The sequence below is a fragment of the Sinocyclocheilus anshuiensis genome, unplaced genomic scaffold, assembly GCF_001515605.1.
Source record: "Sinocyclocheilus anshuiensis isolate Anshui unplaced genomic scaffold, SAMN03320099.WGS_v1.1 scaffold227, whole genome shotgun sequence".
Classification (NCBI taxonomy): Eukaryota; Metazoa; Chordata; class Actinopteri; order Cypriniformes; family Cyprinidae; genus Sinocyclocheilus; species Sinocyclocheilus anshuiensis.
Genome location: NW_015549590.1, coordinates 1473995 through 1495480, shown reverse-complemented (window position 1 = coordinate 1495480; position 21486 = coordinate 1473995). Strand labels below are relative to the sequence as shown.

General features: G+C 37.8%; 1 protein-coding gene across 2 annotated transcripts in view; it reads left to right on the top strand.

Moving 5' to 3' along the window:
* Nucleotides 1–21486, top strand: part of LOC107658084 (glypican-3-like) — a 123292-nt gene that overhangs the window by 83682 nt on the left and 18124 nt on the right. For both annotated transcript variants that reach the window (XM_016446512.1, XM_016446513.1), the window contains 2 exons: nucleotides 359–470; nucleotides 18818–19022. In XM_016446512.1, the coding sequence (XP_016301998.1) occupies nucleotides 359–470; nucleotides 18818–19022 (317 nt within the window). The remainder of the gene's footprint in view (nucleotides 1–358; nucleotides 471–18817; nucleotides 19023–21486) is intronic.

Sequence of the window (21486 nt, the reverse complement as noted above, 5' to 3'; positions counted from 1 at the left end):
ATTTTTTTTTTTTAAGATTTAAAAAAATATAATGGAATATAATATACAATATGACAACTTATAAACTTAAATAGTATTTTATATTGTAATGTGGCAGTTCAACTTTTGTTTAAATATTTTTTTCTAGACAGTAACAGTTTAAATGTTAATTGCTTTTGAAGCCAAGACCTTAATGTGTGTACTTACATAGAAATTGCCTTTTAAAAATGTAAACAACCCAAGAAATATTTACTGTAGTAAAGGTGCGACAACTAGCCCCGATCTCCATATATCACTTTCAATTCATAGACAGAGTGCATTAAAACCTGTAATTTTGTTTTTAATGTGACTAATGGACATTTGTGTTTATATTTTGCAGGTTTCCTGGTCCAGGGCTGAAGAAAGTCCATCCACACGGCTCAGAATCCAGACAAAAGCCACCTGAACCCATCATCAGCCAGATCATCGACAAACTCAAACACATCAATCAGGTGAGTTACTGTTTATCAGAAAACATGCACACACTATTTTACATGTGAACTTCACAGTGCACATCTGTGAATAATCATATGCTGCCATGCAGTCAGTCAGCACACAGACATACAGCCGTACATAAACTCATCACCTCTGCTTTAACTCCGTCACAACCGTCTGCCTGTCATCACACACACAGATGCACATGTCTGCACGCTGTTTTATGGCAGCGCAGTCTTGTAGATTATCAGGATGTGTGCTAGGGGCTGCCAGAATCTGTACGCTAATGCAGACAAAGCAGAGGCTTTCATTCACTTTCTTCCTGCCTGCCTTTAAAAAACAACAGCTGCGTGTCGTATCACCTTGACTGTGTGTGTGTGTGTGAGTCAGGGTGTGTCTGCTTATATTTCATGTACAGTTCGTTCCCTATTGTGACTGAGATCCCACAGTGATATTTGACCCTTTAGGGTTTTCTGTGTATATACTCTGGTAATCCTGAGAGAACAGCATCTGGCTCATCCACAGGAAGTTCACCGGGCGATCTAAAGGACACCTCTTTCTGTGCTTCCTCTGTACCTGCAGGATGTGTGTTTTTGGCTTGATTTAAATGTATGTTGCAATGCAACCTTATTGTGAATGGCTATAGGCTACAGTTAGTAAAGCTCAATCCAAGTGTGTGTGTGTGTGTGTGTTATTGGCACATTTAGCCCTGATTTTTCACATTTAATTTATCCCTTTTACATTTACATTTCGATACATTTATTCATTTACTATTTTATCTGAAGCAAAATTATGAGGAATACAACAAGCAAGAAGAGCTAACAATAGTCCAAAGTAGTACAGGGAGGGATTTAGTGAAAATGGTGAAAGAGAGAAAAATTGTTTGTTTTTTTTAAAAACAACTTTGGATAAAAATAAAACAAATTCATTTTATAACTCATTTAATTAATGAGACCTTTGCCATTTATTCCTTTTATTCGTTTTCCCACATTTCTAATTTCCTAATTTTGTTTTTTGTTTGTTTGTTCTGCTTTATTTTATTTTTCAAAGCTACTTTTTTGGTTTACTTTTTTATTGTTTTTAATTATAAACTGTTTGTTTTGTTTGCTTTATTTAGTTTTTTATTACTACTTGTTAAAACTATTTTATTTGTTTCTGCTTTGTCCTGTTTTGTTTTGTGTATTCCTTTTTTGTTTTGTTTTTAACATTGACTTTTTTTCTTGTTGTTAGATGTTCTGCTTTATTTCCTCTGTTAATACTTGTCAACTCCCTTTGCACTATTTTTATTTAATAATTTTTATTTAGTCTTGTTAATTAATTAAATGCAATTTCTTTTAATCTTTAATTTTACTTTAATTAAGTGAGAAATAAGAGAGTGTGGGGTCCTGTGTATATCTTGCCTTAAACCAGGATGATATGTATGTGTGTTGCTATGCGTGTAGTTTTGTGTGTGTGTGTGTGTGTGTGTGTGTTATAGAAACCCACTGCGGCCTCATGCTCAATGGCCCCATCTGAGCGGATTAGCGCAGCGCTCTTGTTTAAACAGACCACAGAGACATCAGAGCGGCTCAGATGATTCGTGGGTCTCGTCTGCCCTCAGGCTGTGGAGAAGAGCTGTGAGGTCATGCCTGCCATGGGACAGGCCCTCATTTTCTCAGTTACTCTACATTTTATTTTATTTAGGTTTTGTTAATTTTATTACCTCGTTAGCTATTTAATTACTTACATTTATTTTATTTCAGTTATTTGCCAAGGCAACATTTTGAATTTAAGTTTTGAGTTTAAGTTTAGATAAAAAAAAAAAATTATATTTTGTTTTATTTTAGTTTTATATCACATACTGAAAATAGTTTGAGTAAACTATAAAAACAATGGTTTCATATTGTATGGACAGTATATTTTAGTTTGGTACTTAAAGTAAAATTCAGAATGAGTTGCATTAGTTCTCTTCTCTCCTCTTCTCTTCTCTTCTCTTCTCTTCTCTTCTCTTCTCTCCTCCATCTGTGAAAGACTCACTTTGACCTTCTTCCCATCTGTTTTCTTCCTCCTGCGCAGCTCCTGTGAAGTGTCCAGCTGTTGTTTTAAGACACACGTCACATAATTTATGTACATGACAATAATTCACACACAATCAAAATGAAGATGTACCCTAGACCTCTGTTGTATTCTGTCATGTGTATTAGAAAGAGAGGAAAAAACATAATTAAGCAATGTCACGCTTAGAATTGTGCAGCTGATCTGAATAGCAGCATGGTTGTGAACCTCATACACACACACACACACACACACACACACACACACACACAGATTATATAGATCTGGTGACTGTATGATGTCAGTGCTGTTCATGTCTGGTAAGCAAATGGCAAGAGCATTTCAAAAGACCTCTATGTATATACACATCTGTGGCCCATATAAACACATAAACAAATGTGTAGACGCATGTTTGTTTCACTGTATTATGTCATAGTCTTCCATTGTTTTTCTTTAGGTTAGTGATATATACTGTACATGTTTTGACCAATTCATTTATAAGCTTTTTTAACTAGTGAGGTCAAACAGGTTCAACTGTGTTCAACAGGTTTCACTTTATTAGTGAGGCTTTTTTTGAACAGTGAGGACCTCACAAGTACAGTCATGTAGGATAAGATGTTTGTGTGGGTTGTTGATTAAACTGTGTGCATGTATGAGATGTCTTCACTATGTCATTCTCTGACAAACATGAGAATAGTAGTGCAGTCAAATCAGTGTGCAATGTCCTTAATGAGACAGAACGGGACAAGACACAACAACAGCACTAGCCGATTTCACAGAAATAAAAAACAGACCTAATTAAGCTCCTTTTCACCATGACAGAGACTTTTTAAATCATTCATAAAAGATTAATTATTTAATAATTCATGTTCAATTCGAGTTCCGGCTGAAGGAGATGGAGCTCCAGCGAGTCTACAAAGTTGAGAAAAGTTTAACTTTATGCAAAGAAGCAGCTTCTACCAATGGTTTTTGGTTCATGCATTGATAATCCCTCTCATCGTGTTCACGTTTGCTGCTCGTTATATTCAAAACTTTCCCATATAAAACATTCATTTAACATGAAGAAAACTGATTCCTTGTGAAAACATACTAACTCTCCATGACATGTCTGTCTCTTGACCTTATGTCAATGCGAACGAGGCTTTAGTGCGACCGGTAGTGTTTCCTTTACTTCACCAGCAGAAACTCAAACATGTTTTAATCAAATGTTCAGTTTAACTTAACCCTGTGATAATAGTTTGCATTTGGTCTTATCTGGCACCGTGCTAATGTGTGTTCTCATTTGTTTCCAATAGCCGGGGGTTTGAGTTCTTTCCCAGAGCGGACAGACAGAACACTCATATCAGACTTTTCCTAGCATTTCAGAAAACCAAGATCTCATCTTCTAGCCTGGGAGGCTTGTTACTTTTAGTATGTGCTACATTTTCTAAGTGTTCTCCAGCAGTTGTAGTTCTATAAAACATTTTGGGTGTGGACCCATTTGATTTTATGGAGCAATAAGGTTTTTGGAAGCTCTTAACAGTGTTTGAAATATGTCTGTTCCCGGGGTATATAGCGTGACAAGCCTGTGTCCCAAAGAGTGTTAGTGTAGCGGCGATAGAGATGGCTTGTTGGCTCAGATTTGGTCCTCTTCTGAAAGAGAGACACTGGGGAGCGCACTGAACACCAAAAGACAAAACTTTACCCTCCCTCAGCTCTGCAGACCCTGATTTCTCACGCCTAATGCGGCTGATGTAATGGCTGTGCGGGGCCAAGTTTAGAGTAAGCTCGTCTCTATAAATGAAAAAAATGACTTGGTGCTCAAGCTATTCCAACTGGGCAAGTGCTCAAAGAGTCTGTGTGTTCTTATCTGCATGCCTAAACATGACTCAGTCAGAGACGGATCTCTCAGGCCTAAATGTATGTGAGTTAGCGCATTAGCAGTGCTGAAGCTTTATCCTAGATATTTGATCAGGGGTTTCACATTTTTTTTAATGCCAAGGACCCCCAAATATGATGCTTTGCAACAAACCCATACATAGTTTACTGAGGAAAAAAAGTAAATGTGATATAAAAACATGTTGTTTTCATATTAAATATTTTCAATAGTATCAGTGTAATAATTTCAATAGTAATGATCAGTTATCAATGTTAAAACAGTTGTGCTGCTTAATACTGTTGTGGAAAGCGTGATACATTCCTGATTCTTTAATGAACAGAATCAGCATTTAAATGAAATGGAGCAATCAAAAAAAACATTTATTTAAAATTATATATTAACTCTTTCACTGATCAGTTTGGCTACTGGCCATTCAAAACTTATACTAGCCAAAACCAAAATATCAAGACTAAACCAGATTATCAAAAACACAGCTTAGATTTAAATGTATTTATTATTAAATCTGATTCTGAATCAAGAAATGGTTTTCAGTTTTACGACAGTCAATCACAGTTTGTGAATACCATTACAAAAGTAATAAAAACAAAATTCCCTATGGCTTCTCTTATAAATCAGCATTTATGTCATTCTAATTTCCAAATGAATGTTTAACGATCATGTATTCAATTTATAATCAATATTGATAATCAATCTATTGAAGCTTTTCCTCCATTGATTACAAATATTTGTCTCAAATCGTTGTTAATGCAGTTTAATAAAAGAAAAAAGAAAAAGCGAGTTGTGCAGCAGGATTTTAAACAGCCTCTGGATTCGGGTTGGCAAGTGTTAAATTCAAACCCTACATATACTGTATAGTGGCAGTGCATGGCGGAATTTCTGCTTGGCGGAAATGGCAGAGATGTTCAGAGATGAAGCTCATATAGCACACACCCTCCGTCTGTCTTCATGTGTGTTTGTGTTTGTTCCCATGACTGTCAAACATTCACTCGTGCTGATCTGTAAAGTCTGCAGCGTCTCTTCGTGTTTATACAAGAATAGTGCGTCATTTGTGGACAGTTTACTTCTTTGTGGGGAGTTGTGGGAGTACAAAACCTCCAGTTTGTTCTTAAAAATTAACCTTAAAAAATTATCCCTCAGATCAGTCTACGGCTAAAAAATCCCCCTGTGTTAAACTTTTAAGGACTAACACGCTGAAACAGAGTTTCCATAAGTAATTTGTCTGTCCAGAATGAAAATGAACAAGCTGCACAATCAGAATATATTAGAGGTATAAGGTTTATACATTTATTTTGGACCACTGCGGCTAGCTAGCATAGGAACCAAGCAGCTGACAAAAAACACGTTGAGCCTGGATAGCACGTGGTGTAAAGCCAAACATATCAGTGTTTATTTGTTTCGATATTTCTAAATGAATAAAGCTATAATAAGTTATCTGATATCTAGATATAATCTGACTGAAATAATGTGCTTTTTGGTGACATTATGGAGATAAACACAGAGATGTAACCACTTGGAGTAACCATTTTTACCGGAGCTTTACTGGAGCCTATATTGTTGGAGTACCAAGGACAGAGGTCTAGAAAATTGACCTCACATGTATAGTTTAATTTACGCGTATTGCTAAATTAGATTTTCATATTTAGGAAAATATGTCTTTCCGCTAGTGCCGTCATCAGGACCATCTGGACTTTCCAGGGTATTGAGTTACTGTTCAAAAAAAGCCTGTTCCCAGCGGAGCTCAGGGGATAGTGGTGAAACACCGCAATTATCTGATTGGTCTTTGATTATAGAAGTTCCCTCCAGCGTTGAGATGTGTCTACCATGTGTAGGGCAGAGAAGTGAGCATATATTACATGTCACTTCTCATGTTGTCCTAGATTTGTGGAATGTTCTGTGAAAAATTACATGCTCTGTTTTTTCTTTTTTCACGTACTATGGGAAAGAACTCTAGGCTAGTTCTTTCACGCACACTCACTTTTTCTCTCATTTCCTGACTGGAACTTTTCTTTGCACTTTTCACTTTCTTCTTCTCTCTCTTTGAACTCCACCCTACATTTCTTATGCTTTTTCTCCCATGTTAATCCCACTTTCTTTCCCACTCTCCTTCCTGACTGTGTCGAGTTGTATGTGACACACTCCAGTCCCGCAGCCCTCCTTCGCTCTAATTAGATCCAGCGGCAGAGATGGAGAGAGAGGGAGGGCCGCAGGTAAGGCAAGAGAGCAGACAGCAAAACAAACCAGAGCTCCACATTCCAGCACGCAGCCTCACGTCCTGCTGCCGCTGACTCCACACCTCATCTACTCGAGTAAAAGTACCAAAAAGTACCAAGCTCCAAAGGCCTCTTCACATCAGATATGAATGTCTGTGCACTCCAAAGTTAAACAAGTAGTCGTCTATCTAAATGAAAACTTAAGTTTACTCCAGGACAAAAGATGGCAGTGATTGACAAATGTACTCTGTGCAATGCAGTAGGTTTTATGTGAATTTGGGCATGGTAACAATATTTTTTTTAGCAATATCAAAATAATATTCAAAAATTTGGGGATGGAGATTTTTTTTTTTTTTTTTAAATAATCAGCAAAGATGCATCAACGTTAATCAAAAGTGACAGTAAAGACATCTATAATATTACAAAACATGCTTATTACACATTATGTTCTTTTGAACTTTCTATTCATCAAAGAATCTTTTGAATGAATTTGATTGATTTCTGAAGGATCATGTGACTGAAGACTGGAGTAATGACTGCTGAAAATTCATATTTGCGATCACAGGAATAAATGACATTTTATAATGTATTAAAATAGAAAACAGTTCTTTTAAGTTGTAATAATATTTCACAATATTACTGATTTTACTGTATTTTGATTCAAATAAATGCAGCCTCGGTCAGCATAAGAGACTTCTTTTAAAAATCTGCCAACCTCCAATCCAAATGTATCTGTATTGTACTATTTAAAATATGAAATCTACTGGTTTAATCTGAGTCCTTGAACTTCTGTGATGGTTTGTGAAGTATATGAGGTTTAACTGTGAGTGGTAGTTTGAAGGTTATTAAACAAATCCTGCCATGGTCGCTTGAGTCTAAGTACACACAAACACATATTTATGCAAATTATCTACACACGTACACACACACAAATAGCAGCTTAATGTGCTTCAGTGGATGCTGGTCCGTTTGAAGGTGCGCGACTATAAGAGTTTCTCAAATAAACTGTGACACCTGACATTAAAGCAGTCTAGAAAGACCTCCATAAATCCAGAGTAGAGTGGGGGCTGTGTTTGACCCCCATCCCAGCGTCGCTCCTGATGGCCTTTGCATGTCTCTGTTCTCAACGGCTTGATTTGCTGTGGCCCTCACACCAAAAACTCCCATATAGATAACTTTCCATTTTTAGAAAATATGTCCTTCTAATGCAGTCTTCTTTTTCTGACAACCTTAATGTGTCTCATGTTGTCTCTCTCCTCCAACTTTTTCTCTCTTATGCTTTATTGCTCTCAAACACTTCACCTTTTCTCAGAAATATTTCCGGTTTATGCCATTCATCCTTGTGTGGTCACGTCATATCCATAAATAGAGAAAAAAGGTCTGTGGTAGGAGATATGCTACTTGATTTCTGTAATGATGTAGGTTTATTTTATACCTGCACTCTTAAAAATTAAGGTTATTTACAGGCATTGATGGTTCCATGAAGAACTTTTAACATCAGTGGAACCTTTTCATTCCACAAAAGGTTCTTTAGATTATAGAATGCTCTTCACACTAAGAAAAAATGGTTCTTTTAAGAACTGTTGACTGAAAGGTTCTTTGAGGAACCTAAAATGGTTCTTCTATGGCATCACTGCAAAAACCTCCTTTATTTTTAAGTGTTGTAGGACTTTCTGTTTTTCTTCCTGTTAGCGGGTCTTGTAGTAGAATAACAAATCTGTTTCAGTATGTTGATCACAGGGAAACAACTACAATAACTGAAACCATCAGATTCATTCATTCACACAGAAATCAGTGCTTTTGATGCATCATGCAATTTCATGTCTCAACCACAGATGGCGATAGAGAAGCCAAAGTTCTGTAAAGTACAGTCAAATTTAACTTGAGAGACAGTTTGGTTCATTTTAGAGATTTTGCTGCCTTAAAAGCTTAGTTAACTGTAGTTACCCACTTTTTATTAGTAGCATGTAGTGTAGTTAAAGTTAAACTACTTTTCAAGTTTGAAAACTAATTTCAAAGTAGTTTCTGATTGTCTCATTGATGTCTATTTTTATTTCCACTAAGGAATTTTAAAAGAAACATCTGAGACAAAATTGATAGTTAAATGAAACCCCATGAAGTCTCCTGAGCTATGAAACGGGCAACCTCTGGGCACTTTCTTACATCTCTCCAATGCCGTTCCCTCTCTCACATTCCCTCCTTCTCCTCCATCCCCCTCTCTTTTTCATCTATCTGTTCCTCTCTCCCCTGCTGTCTAGGAGGTCAGACGGAGCACATGAGAGGTCTTTTCTTTCCAATTAGTTAGCTGCTAATGAGGCTAAAGCCCCCAGACCCTCTTCCCAGCAGTGCTCTCAGCAAAGCCCCCTCATCCCACAGGCCAGAAGTTTTGTGCCCCCTACTGCCACCAATCTACCCCCACCCACTGGCTACAATTACCACACAGCCAGCCAACAGCTACCCTATAACCAGAGCTCATCTGTGCTGAAGGAAACGGGCTACACCTTACATGGTCACCAGCAAACCTGTTTACTAACAGGACATATTTGTTATCCTGATCTGCTGGAAAGACTTCCTGTGACATGGAAATGTTACAGAGGGCACTTCCTGAGCCACTGACTGACCAGAAATACGGTACTTACTATAATAGGGATGCAAAATAAACAAAAGTGCATGTATTGGCTGAAGTGTTCCCAAACACCTGTCTCTGTTTCTTGAGCAGCAAATCAGCATATTAGAATGATTTCTGAAGGATCATGTGACACTGAAGACTGGAGTAATGATGCTGAAAATTTAGCTTTGCATCACAGGAAAAATTGCATTTTAAAATATATTAAAATGAAAACAGTTATTTTAAAATTGTAATAATATTTCACAATGTTACAGTTTTACTGTATTTTGATTAAATGAATGAAGCTTTGGTGAGCATAAGAGACTTCTTTCAAAAACATAAAAATAAAACTATTACAGACCCCAAACATGTAAACGGTTGGGTATATTGAATGTTTTGAGTAAGCAGTGGAAATTTAGCAAAGCATGCTTAATTTGGTTAGACAGGAAATGACAAAAGCATGCAGAGATTCCCAAAAGTTCTGATTATTCTGCTATATGATGAGTGCTTAATGACTATGAAAACCTTAAATTATTTTTGATGATGATTATTATTATTTTTTGTGTGTGTGTAGTTTTGTTTTACCGTTTAAGTGTTGTGTTGTTAGTTTCGTGTAATTTTAGTTTTTCATTTAATTTACTTTTTTTAAGCTTGGTTTTACACGAGTAGTTGTGGTTAAGGAAAGTAACCCTGGTCACCCCACCAGGAGCCGTGCCTCGCATCAGGGGGTCAGTGTTCCTGACAAACATGATTCTTGTTGCCTTATGAGCACTGTAGACTGAATCCATTGAGATGTGATCGTGTTCGAGGGAGAGAGGCTTACAGGTGGAAGGGTTACGGCCGTGTTGTTTCTCAGGCTGTAGAGTAACTCAAGCCTCCCCTGGGCTCTCTGTGAGATTTGCCTCTATGTGCTGTTTCTCACGACTCGTCTGTATCTCCCAGCGTGAGCCGAGAGAGGAACCTCAGAGAAACGCGGCGCTCCATCAGCGGCCTCGCTGGAAAACACAACAGGAGCCTCTCGGCGGGTCAGAGGTCTCACTTCCTGTTTCCTCTCCGTGCAGGGTCATCATAGGGTCTCCTCTGTCTCTCTTTCCTTTTGTGACGGGGGCCTCACAGCGCAAATCAATGTCTCTACAATGTAGCAGATTATTCGAGAAAGACAGAAGAGGAAGGAGGCAGCGCTCACACATGCGGCGTACTGCTCAGTGTCAGTGCTTAAGACAAGCCTTCAGCGAGTCCTGGGACATTTCTGTAAAAACACCCACATTTCTAGACTGCATGTATGGATCTTTTCAAGCTGCTTGTATAGATCATACTCTTACATCTGTCTGCATAAATGTGAAAAAGAGGTGAGGTAATAGATCAGAGTTGTCAGACTCATTTTAAAACCAAAGGGAGCTTGAAGAATTATGCGATACACAAGAGGATTTTAGATAACATGGGGAGTTATACTAAAAGACATTTAATGGGAAATTACTGTCTATTATGTTATTAATCTAACAGCAATGTTGACAAGAAAAAGAGAAAATCACACACTTCTTTTTGCTAGATAACTGAAGCAGTCTAAAATCATACATGCATAATTTGGGCTAAAAAACGTTATTTTCATTTCAAATCTAGCTGAATCAGTATTAATGTGTTATGTCTAATCAGTAATTAAAATTATGAAACTGACTGTTTTTTTTCTTCAAATAATTAATCATTCAGCTCACTAATAGGGAAGATTATGATGAAATAAGAACTTAAATGTCAGTTTAATTCTCACACAAACATATTGTGTGGCTCTAGTGCATATACAGTATATGTAGCACATGAATCATGTGGACTACATTTTAGCATTTTTGCACATTGTAAAGGGAAAAGAGCAGCCAGCACATTCTTCAAAATATCTTCTATATCTTTTTTATAAAAATGTTTGCTGTAAAAATGTAAATCTTTAAAGAAAAAAAAAAACATTTTTTGAGGGGATGAATTAAAATAAGTTGTTTTAGATTGTTTTAATGATTGTTTTGTCTATTTTTAAATAATTTTAAGTCCTCTTTGGAAGTTTGCTGAGGCTCCCTAGTTGAGAACCAGTGCTTTAAAGCACACAATGTGTGTCCATGAGAGAATGCTGAGCTGGGAATCAGATGGTGATATCAGATGCACTGCTTTCAGACCACATGACTCTGGGAACGATGGCGATAACATGTCAAGCCCTGGAGCAGAAGACAAGCGAAGCCTGTCCTCAGACACTAATTAGATTTAGCCAGCAGCCCTCGTATCAGAAACTCTTTTAGCTCCCACTGCTCTGTCAAACAATCGCCTGCATTTACTGCAAACATGCCAACATTAACACCGCTAGATAAAAGAACTGTGAATTCTTTTCTCTTTCTTTGACTTCAGTTATATATACATTTCATGTCATCACAGCTCTTCCAGACATATTTTTATACAAACATAAACAACAAAAACAACAATGAAGTCCACCTTTCTGAATCTGTGTAGCTTTGCCTCCCTTTTTTTTTTCAAATGATCAATTCTTCAACAGATATCTTTGTTCAAATGCACACAAATCTGTGATTTGTTTTGCTTTCTTTGATAAATGGCTTTGTTACAGCACTGGGGAAGCTACTACAGAGACTTGTTTAGATTGTAAAGGAACTGATTCAGACGAATGTGGTAAAACACTCATAAATCATCTTTGGAGAAGCCCACACCCAGGCCGCTAGAGGAGGCCTGCTCTTTGTGCTCCTGTCCCAACAGGTATTAGTTCTAGGAAATGAATCTGTCTCTTTCATCTGTCTCAGACGTACTGTGTCTTGCGTGACTGCCTCTGCTTCAGACAGGTGAGAGGGGATGCCAGGACAGAGAAAGGGAATAAAGGTCCACAAACTCACCTCAAATGTTGAGTAATGCATGAAATGTGTGCGCATACGGGTTTGGATTGAAGTTTCCATGACTCACACAGTGAAAATGTACCGGTTTGATCCCTTCTTCCCTCAAGTATGAGCCACAACAACTAAAGTGGTTGTAAGGCCGTTTTTGTGTGTGTGACCTTTGGATGGTTTCATATAAATGAGGAAATTCAAAAGCGCTGTATGTAGGGCAGAGGTCATAATGTAATCATTTTAAGAATGCAGGAAATTACAATTCAAACAAAATTACACTGAGGTTAAGCACCAGGCTTATTTGATTATTCAGATTATTTTCTAAAGAACGATGTGCGCTGCGAGCATTTGAGAGTGTTCATAGTGCTCCAGTTTAAAGCACAGCAGTGCTGTACATTAAGTTTGGGATCAGTAAGATTTTTGAATGCTTTTGAAATGTATGCTTACCAAGGCTGCAGGTATTTGAGCAAAATAAATACAGTAAAAATAGTAATATTGTGAAATATTATTACAATTTCAAATAACTGATTTGCATTTGAATATATTTTAAAATAGAATTTATTCTCGTGATGCAAAGCTAAATTACTCCAGTCTGCAGTGTCACATGATCCTTCAGAAATCATTCTTGTATGTTATATTATATTATTGTCAATGTTGGAAACAGCTGTGCTGCTTAATATTTTTGTGGAAACTGATAGATTTTCTTCCAAGATCCTTTGAAGAATAGAAACTTCGAAAGACCAGGATTCTTTTGTAATACAGATTTTTTGTAACATTATAGTTGTCTTTACTGTCACTTTTGATCAGTTTAATGCATCCTTGCTGAATAAAAGTAACATCTCTCTCTCAAGAAAAAATCTTACCGCAAACATCTGCACTGTGCATGTAAGTGTAGCTGTTTCATATATAGTACAACAGCATGCAGAGCACCATATGAACAGACCACAAGCTACGGCACAAGTCCAGACATGCTCGTTTTTCCTCTTGAACAGGCACAATACATGGTATGATGCTAATCAGAGGTAGGATGGAAAAAAAAAAGTCTTCGCTACATTTCATCCGGTTTTCTCGGTTTCTCTCTCTCGCAAACACATAAACATGTAGGCTGCTGTAAAGGGAAGCCGTGTCCCTGTACTGACCCTGTTGGGTTTCACTTCAGAGTGGTGACATGCTGGATGTGGTGCTGCAGCGCGAGGGCCAAACCACAGGCTTTATCTCCGTCCCCTCTGGGGTCTTTATACCCCGGCCATACACAACCCTCAGCTGCTCACTGCCGCCCCACAGCGTGTGTTGTGGTTACCAGAAAGAGAGACGGAGAAAAAAAGTCTTGTCCTCTCATGTTTTCTCCACAGTAGGTGGATTTGTTTTTTTGTCAGTGTTGGAGATGTATTACAGGACTGACTAAGGGAAGAGATCAAAAGAGAACTTTTGCTGCAAAACTTGTTTTAGATAGAAAATGGAAAGGGATGGAATGGAATGGAAGCCACATTTCCGATAAAGAATAAAGACATTTTAAAAAGTAATTGCGATTTTTTAAAATATTTTACTTTAATTCAGACTTTTTTTTCATGAAACTGTAAGAATTAATTCAGATTTTTTTTCCTTGCACTTATGAGCTTATATCTCACAATTCTGAGTTTACATCTCGCAATTCTGTTTTTGTGTTTCCATCATGGAATCAAAAATAAAAAGGTAATTGCAACCTTACGATTCTGACATTTTTGTCTCACAATTGTAAGTTTGTATCTCACAATTTTGAGTTCATATCATGCAGTTTTGAGTTTATATCTCGCAATTCTGAAAAAAGTCAGAAACCTGTATTGTGAGATAAAAAGTCGCATTTTCTACTTTGTGGTGGAAACAGGCTTTCATAAAATGGAGGTAATCTAGGCATATCTGAGGTGCTTTTTAATACAAGAATAACTTACAATTTTTCAAAAATCAGTTTAAAGATTGAAACAAACCCCTAACTTTAAGTTTAAACTTCACTGTATAACACACTCTTCATGTTTATGCTACAAATACATGAATATCTCAAATCAGGGCTTTTCAAGGGGTTGCAAGGGAATGTAGAAAAACATGATATATTTTTATTTACAGAATCTTAGCAACCCCAAAGCAACACTCACACACAAGACCATATCATCGCGGCAACAGGTTTTCTGGATGAGATCTGAGCTGGGCTAATCATTGTTTAGTCATGGTCTTATAATTTCCAGAAACCCATCTGTGAGTTTTCTCCTCTTATACGCTCCATTGCTTGTCTGCTTGATTAAACAGTAAACTGCCATGTGGCATTACTATATTGCTCTGAGCGCTGACCCTGAGCAGAGTTCAGGCCTGGCGTGGGGCTCAGCGACAGGTCTGTGGGCACTGCGTCTCTCTCGCCGCTGAGCACTTTGCCATGTGTTGGCCTTTTGTGAGTTTGTGAGCTGAGTTTTCCTTTGTGTTCTGTGCAGTAAGGGAAAGAAGGGATCGCATGGCTGAACAGACACTAATTGCATTTTTTGCATTGAGCTCCGCTGCATTCCATGAGCTCTGTGTTCCCGAAGCCTCTGGACCGCAGAGAGAAAGAGGAGGAGGGGAGTCCTCAAGTATGAGGCTTGTTCTTGATTTATCAAGCATATTTTGTTTTATTTGTGTTCTCTGTGCTTCCTTGAGGCTCTCCAGTACACACCAGGCTTGTTTTACAGCAGCAGCGTTACTGCATCTGACACATAGCATTGTGTCCTCACACTGACAGTATTGATCTAAGAAAATGAAAGTGATATCTGCGTTAATATATTGAGTAGCTGAAAATATTTATAGGTGTTTATCATGAGTTGGCCATTGGGAATTGTTACCACAGTTATTACATGTTGGTTTGATAGGGCACAGGGTTTTATAAGATCAGCTGAAAGATACACTGTACGTTATGCAAATTCAACGGAGATAAATCAATGGAAAGCTTATTTATTCAGGTGATGTATAAATCTCAGTTTCAAAAAATGTACCCTTATGACTGTGGTCCAGGGTCACATATATTCTACATTTGATTTGATTATAGATATATCTTGAAAATACATTACCATTCAAAAGTTTGGAAAGATTTTTTTTTTTTTTTTGGAAAGAAAGAAAGACAATTAATACTTTTAATTTATATACTTTTTAATTTAATATTCAAATATTCAAATAATGCAGTTTTTTTCTTTTATTTATAAAAAATCATGACAAAAATATATCACAGTTTCACAAAAGTATTTAGCAAATATTAAGTAGTCTAACTGTTTTCAACATTGATAAAAATCGAGTTTGTTTTAAAATACCCTCGACCACATTTCTCTCTCTCTCTTTCTCTTTACGACTGTTTGCTTTCAGAGTTTAAATGGTTTGTGGGGACGGCCTGTCTCACGTCGTTACTGGGCAACGGTCTTCAGGAAGGAATTCAGAGCCCTCAGTAAATGTGCTTAGGGCTCAGACTCATGCAGCTCTCCAAAAACATGCTGTTCAAATATTCAAATAATGCAGTTTTTTTCTTTTATTTATAAAAAATCATGACAAAAATATATCACAGTTTCACAAAAGTATTTAGCAAATATTAAGTAGTCTAACTGTTTTCAACATTGATAAAAATCGTAAATGTTTCTTGAGCAGCAAATCAGTATATTAGAATGATTTCTGAAGGATCATGTGACACTGAAGACACTGAGTAATGATACTAAAAATTCAGCTTTGCATCACAGGAATATTGCATTTTAATTATATTAAAAATTATATTCAAATAGAAAGCAGTTATTTCATACTATTACTGTATTTTTGATCAAATAAATTCAGTCTTTGTGAGCATAAGAGACTTCTTTCAAAAATCTTATAAACCCAAATCTTTGAAAGCTATTTTAACCGACCATCGTCCAGCATTCAGTATTGATCCACTCTATCTGTCAGACCACAGCTCCACCTCTGATTATTACAAATTTGCTCTTAATAAAATCTAATTTACATAAGGAAGTGGGCCACATTTACCAAGGAACCAAACCCAATGTTTAGAGCATAGACTACATACTGCTTAAGTTGTCTGACTTGCTGAATAGACAGTGTTTGTGCGCCTGTCACTGTGTAACAGATGTCTTTTTTCAAACAATGGGTGAGTAATTCACTCCATTATTTTATATAGCTTCATAAAAGCCTATATTGCAAAACACTGAGTTGTTAAATAGGTTTATGGTGCATTTTCATAGTGTTCCTGCTGAATTCAGCACACGATGTGTGACAAAAATAGACTCCAGAATACTAGACGTCGCACATGCTCTTCTGTTACACAGCATTGTGTACAGTGTGAACACTGTAAGTTGTTAACATGGACAAGCAAAATAAATGCATACGGCCTTTGCATTCAAAGTGAGTTTATTGCTTTAAAGCATGAATAAATTCCCCTTTTCCTTCACTGTAACACAGTGGCACCAGAAATGTACTCTAACCAGCCAAACCAAAGCATCCTGTGCTACCTCAGCTGGCCACGTTTGTGGGGACGGCCTGTCTCACGTCGTTACTGGGCAACGGTCTTCAGGAAGGAATTCAGAGCCCTCAGTAAATGTGCTTAGGGCTTAGACTCATGCAGCTCTCCAAAAACATGCTGTTGAAACAAGAGAGCCGAGTGCATTAAAGGCCCATTCCTCGCACAGGGAAAACAGGCGCGTTTGTTGTTATTTCAGTTTCATGAACAGCACAAGTCATTGAGGGAGTGTGGTTTCACTAGGCGGCGCTATCCCGAGCTCATTTTCACACCGTTATCAGGCGTCTTTTGTCCGTTTTATGCTTTTCGGTGTCATTGCCGGTGGGCAAGCTGCGTAAATGAATCAGTTTCTCTGTCACTGCTATAACCGGCCCTGCGGACTTGTTCAAACAGAAGCGGTCTGTGCCTCCCGTGTTTCAGGCCTGAATAGAGGCCTGTGTGGAGATCTGGTGGAACATGTTGTATGACTTTCCCTGCTGACCTCCTGAGAATGCACTGACATTAAATCACAGATGGAGGGGTTTGTATGTTTAGTAAGGCCTGTTTATCTTCTGAGGGTTATAATATAATAATTATCCATTTTTTAGAGAGAGAGATTTTTGAGAGAGAGAGAGAGAGCTGTGTGCTGGTCAGAAGCTGTTGCCCTATGATTTGTTTCAGAGCGAAGCCATCCATAGCCAGACCCATCTGATCTCAATTTTCTCCTGTAGACAAAAAACAACAACAGCGACGAAAAAAACCAACAACAACAAGCACATGCTTGTGTCCGCACATCGGAAGGAAATCAATAAAAGAGGAAGACAGAGTAGAAAGATTAAAGGAAAAGCAGAAGACGGAGGGGGACGATGGAATTTTCAGCAATTATAGTTTGGCAAAACACAACAGCGGTCGATGTAGGAATCAACTCATTTAATGTTTATCCTTTTATGCCTGACTATTTCAATGCAGTACACTCTTAAAAATAAAGGTGCTTCAAAAGGTTCTTCAAGCGATGCCATAGAAGAACCATTTTTGGTTCCACAAAGAACCATTCAGTGAAAGGTTCTTTAAAGAACCATCTCTTTCTTACCTTTTTATAATCTGAAGAAACTTCTTTCGCCACAAAGAACCTTTTGTCAAACAGAAAGGTTCTTCAGATGTTAAAGGTTCTTTATGGAACCATTTAGACAAAAAGGTTCTTCTATGGCATCGTGAAGCACCTTTATTTTTAAGAGTGTACTGTTTAAAAAGAAAGACATGAAAAAGGGTTTTGGAAATGAATGGCTTGATGAGATCATTTAACTTTATATATTTAACCTTATCATGCTCAAAATCAATCCTCAATGTGAAGTTTTATACATACCACATATGCCACATACCACACATAATGCATATGGAGCAATTTATGAAATTTCATTCTTGTCAGGAAGCAGCTGATCTGTTTAACCCAAAATTAAATCTAAATAATTGGTGGATGCAGACTTATCAACATCAAGAATTTATGTTAAAAATAATACTGAAATTGAAGGTTCTTCATCTGGTCAGAGTTGTTTTATTTTTTATTTTTTAAACAAATTTTCACTTTTTAAAATGGTCCTGCAGAGTGACAAATGAATTTTTAAAAGTATAAATTTAACTTCTATTTTTTTAAATTAATATAGAATAATATCAGCTCACAAGTTATGCATAATAATTATAAAATAATTCACGAAATGCTGTTTAAAATAGTTTGCTGTTCTGTAAAAGAATAGAATGCCAACTACCAATACAATTCAAAACCAAATTCTGTTGTTATTAGTTCTGCAATAATACTAAAATATTTTGTTTTTTATCTTCCACAGTCATCTCTCAGATATTACTCAGAGTCTGTCCAGTAAATCTAACTAGCTTCCACCCATCGTGTTGGCCATTTTTCTCAGTATGCTGAAAAAAAAAATATTTGACTTTTAGCACTAACAAATTAATTTCACCATGACTTTGTTTGACAGTTTTCATCTAGAGTGTGATTGTGATCTGAACACAAATCCATAAACCTAATCTCATACTGATATACGATGCATGCTCTAGAGCAGGGATTCCAAAACTTTTTTCAACCGAACCTCTTTGACCAAAAATATTTACTTGAAGTGTCCCTTGAATTTTCAAGTTAATATTTAAAAAATGTAACACATTTCCACACTGCAGTTTGGGAAACCCTGTCCTAGAGTAGCATCCAATAGCGGTTATAGCATATCTGTTCATTAGAAGTCTAATGTTTTTTTCTATTTTTCCACCACACTCTCTTCTCTATAGCTTTTGCGGATGGTGACGTTGCCTGAAAAGCGACGGAGGGCTCGACCAGGAGGGGGCGCTGCGAGGAGAGACCCAGCCGGACAGGGCCAGGCAGACGAGGATGAGGAGGGTCTAGAAAGTGGGGATTGTGATGATGAAGATGAGTGTACTGGTGTTTCTGGACTCGGGCCGCCTCCGAGACGCAAACGCCTGCGCATCTTTGCAGGTCAGTGATATAGCACCCACTGGAACTCATTTTTAGTGTCAGTGAGTTTTTAACTGGTGCTACTGTTAATTATATTGCCCAATCTATGTTAAAGGGGTCATATGATGCGATTTCAATTTTTCCTTTCTCTTTGGAGTGTTACAAGCTCTTGGTGCATAAAGAAGATCTGTAAAGTTGCAAAGACTAAAGTCTCAAATCCAAAGAGATATTCTTTATAAAAGTTAAGAGTCAACCACGCCTACCTAAAATGCCTCGTTCTAACACGCCCCCACATGTCTACGTCACTATGTGGAAATATTAGCATAATGCCGCCCAAATGTGCACGCAAAGAAAGAAGGCGTGGTTTCAGGAACAGCAGTATTGTTGATGCAGCCATGTACAGTATTTGAAAAATAATGTGTTTTTTGAACATTAAAGCATGTCAACATATTCTGTTACACCAAATACACAAAATAATGATCTTTAAAATAGCATCATATGACCCCTTTAAAGGTTTAAATCACCCAGAAATGAAAATTCTGTCATTAAGTACTAACCCTCATGTTGTTCTTTGGAACACAAATTAAAGGGGTCATCGGATGCCCATTTTCCACAAGTTGATATGATTCTTTAGGGTCTTAAAATTAAAAGTCTATAACATACTTTGGTTAAAATTTCTCAATGGTAGTGTAAAAACACCTCTTTTACCTTGTCAAAATCAGCTCTGTTTACAGCAACCCATTCTGTTGAATGTCCCTTTAAATGCTAATAAGCTCTGCTCACCCCGCCCCTCTCTTCCGTGGGGTGACAAGCTGTTCTATGAGACTGTAAACTTTAGCCGCATTTAGCCGCAAAACTTGCTAACTGGCACATTATTAGGAAAGGCGATTTGCAAGGATTCATAAAAAACCCTTATACTCACTTCTTCTGTAGATGAAGCTGGATCACACATGATTCGCGCGAACATAGACGCATTTAGGTAGATTGGGGGGCGCATTCCCTTCAAAAACAAACGTAATCCACTGCGTCTTCAGCGGCTCAGATTTTGGGAGTAAATGATGACTGCTATGTTCATTATTACATCCAACAACAGAACACCTCAATCGCTTAATCGGAGACATTCTTGTCTTCCCCTGCACCGGAGTCGACACAATGGCGGACAGCTCACAGCTCACTCAGGGCGGGTCTGAGGTAAGATGGCCTTGTCAATCAACTATCGTGGGAGGGGCCTGTGCAGAACTAAGTCATTCTCACAGGAATCTCAGAACAGCCTGATTTGAGAAAGGGGATTTTAAAATAGGGATTTTTTTTTAAAAACACTGGGTGGATTTTTCTCATTATTGGGTGGATGTGTACACACACTTCCAACACACATTTATGTTCAAACAACATGTAAAATGAATTTTGCATCCGATGACCCCTTTAAGATATTCTTATAAAGCTTTCTGACCCTCCATAGACATCAACGCAACTACCACGTTCAAGGCCCAGAAAGGTAGTAAGGACATAATTAAAATTGCCCATGTGATGTCAGCAGCACCGCATGCATGTGTTGTCGAAGACTGACGCGGAAGAGAAGACATTGTTGAATAAATTTTTGTTTCTTTGTGCACAAAAAGTATTCTCGTATAGCTTCATAAAATTACTGTTGAACCTCTGATGTCACATGGACTATTTTACCGATGTCCTTACTAACTTTCTGGGCCTTGAACATGTCAGTTTTGTTGCTGTCTATGCAGGGTCAGAAAGCTCTCGGATTTCAGCAAAAATAAGGTCTTACGGGTTTGAAACAATATGAGGGTGAGTAATTAATAACAGAATTTTTATTTTTGGATGAACTAACCCTTAAAAGTTGCCCCAACTTCACAGGTTACAGGTAGCCATGTTTTATCAGTGACCTCGCGACCCTATCATTGTCTGAGGGAACAAACGGGGTACATGGGAGATGTTCCCTTTGATGCAAAACAAAGCACAAAAGAACCAACAAACCATGTTAGTGCAAAGAAACTAAACAGAGGCAAAGAATAACAGTAGAAGGGCAGGAACAAGGAGTTTGATACTGACTGACAAAGCCGAACCAGCTGAGCAAACACAACAGAGGGAGTTGTCGTCCTGGTTGTGTTGTTGTGGCAGAGATTTGGGGTCTCAGGGTAGCGCCGCAAGGGGCCCAGGGTTACACTGAGAATCCCACTTATAAAGCACATGTGGAAGGACAGGATAACGCACATATCAGCACTCAAATTTACACCGAGGAAGTGAAGCGGTGATAAAACGTCCAGCATCAAGCGCTGAGGTCTGAAAGCTCTCTAAACTTCTGAGCCGGTGGTGTTTGTGTGTGCGTCCTCCCTCCCTCTTGCAGAAGATTTACTGCTTTAATTATTAAGAATGAAGAGAATGCGTTTTGGGCGCTGGGATGAACAGTTGGCAATATATCTTTCCTGTCTTGGAATTTTATATCCCGCTCCTCTTCTCCAGTCCTCTCTCA